The sequence below is a fragment of the Myotis brandtii genome, unplaced genomic scaffold, assembly GCF_000412655.1.
Source record: "Myotis brandtii unplaced genomic scaffold, ASM41265v1 scaffold17, whole genome shotgun sequence".
Taxonomy (NCBI): domain Eukaryota; kingdom Metazoa; phylum Chordata; class Mammalia; order Chiroptera; family Vespertilionidae; genus Myotis; species Myotis brandtii.
Window position 1 is genome coordinate 4,076,169 of NW_005356259.1, and position 231 is coordinate 4,076,399.

Sequence of the window (231 nt, forward strand, 5' to 3'; positions counted from 1 at the left end):
CCGGGCGCTGCTTCTTCTGGCCGCCGGCCGCCAGCTCCTTTGGTTTCCTAACGTCGTGCTCCCTTTGGATCTCCCCAGTCGGGTCTGGGCTTCTCTGGTGGGAAGGGTCGGAGGGTGGGGCTGGATGCGATGGAGAGAATGGCGAGAGGACGTCCTCGAGGGGGGCGCCTACTTCCTGCAGACCTGCGGCGGCGGCAGCGGGACCGCTCCAGGCGCCGGGTTCGTCTGCGG

General features: G+C 68.8%; 1 protein-coding gene across 1 annotated transcript in view; it reads right to left on the minus strand.

The window, feature by feature from the left end:
- The window catches only part of MAGI2 (membrane associated guanylate kinase, WW and PDZ domain containing 2), an 835,146-nt gene that overhangs the window by 4,978 nt on the left and 829,937 nt on the right, over positions 1-231 (minus strand). Inside the window, exon 23 of the mRNA XM_014537030.1 lies at positions 7-225. Within this exon, the coding sequence (XP_014392516.1) occupies positions 7-225 (219 nt within the window). The remainder of the gene's footprint in view (positions 1-6; positions 226-231) is intronic.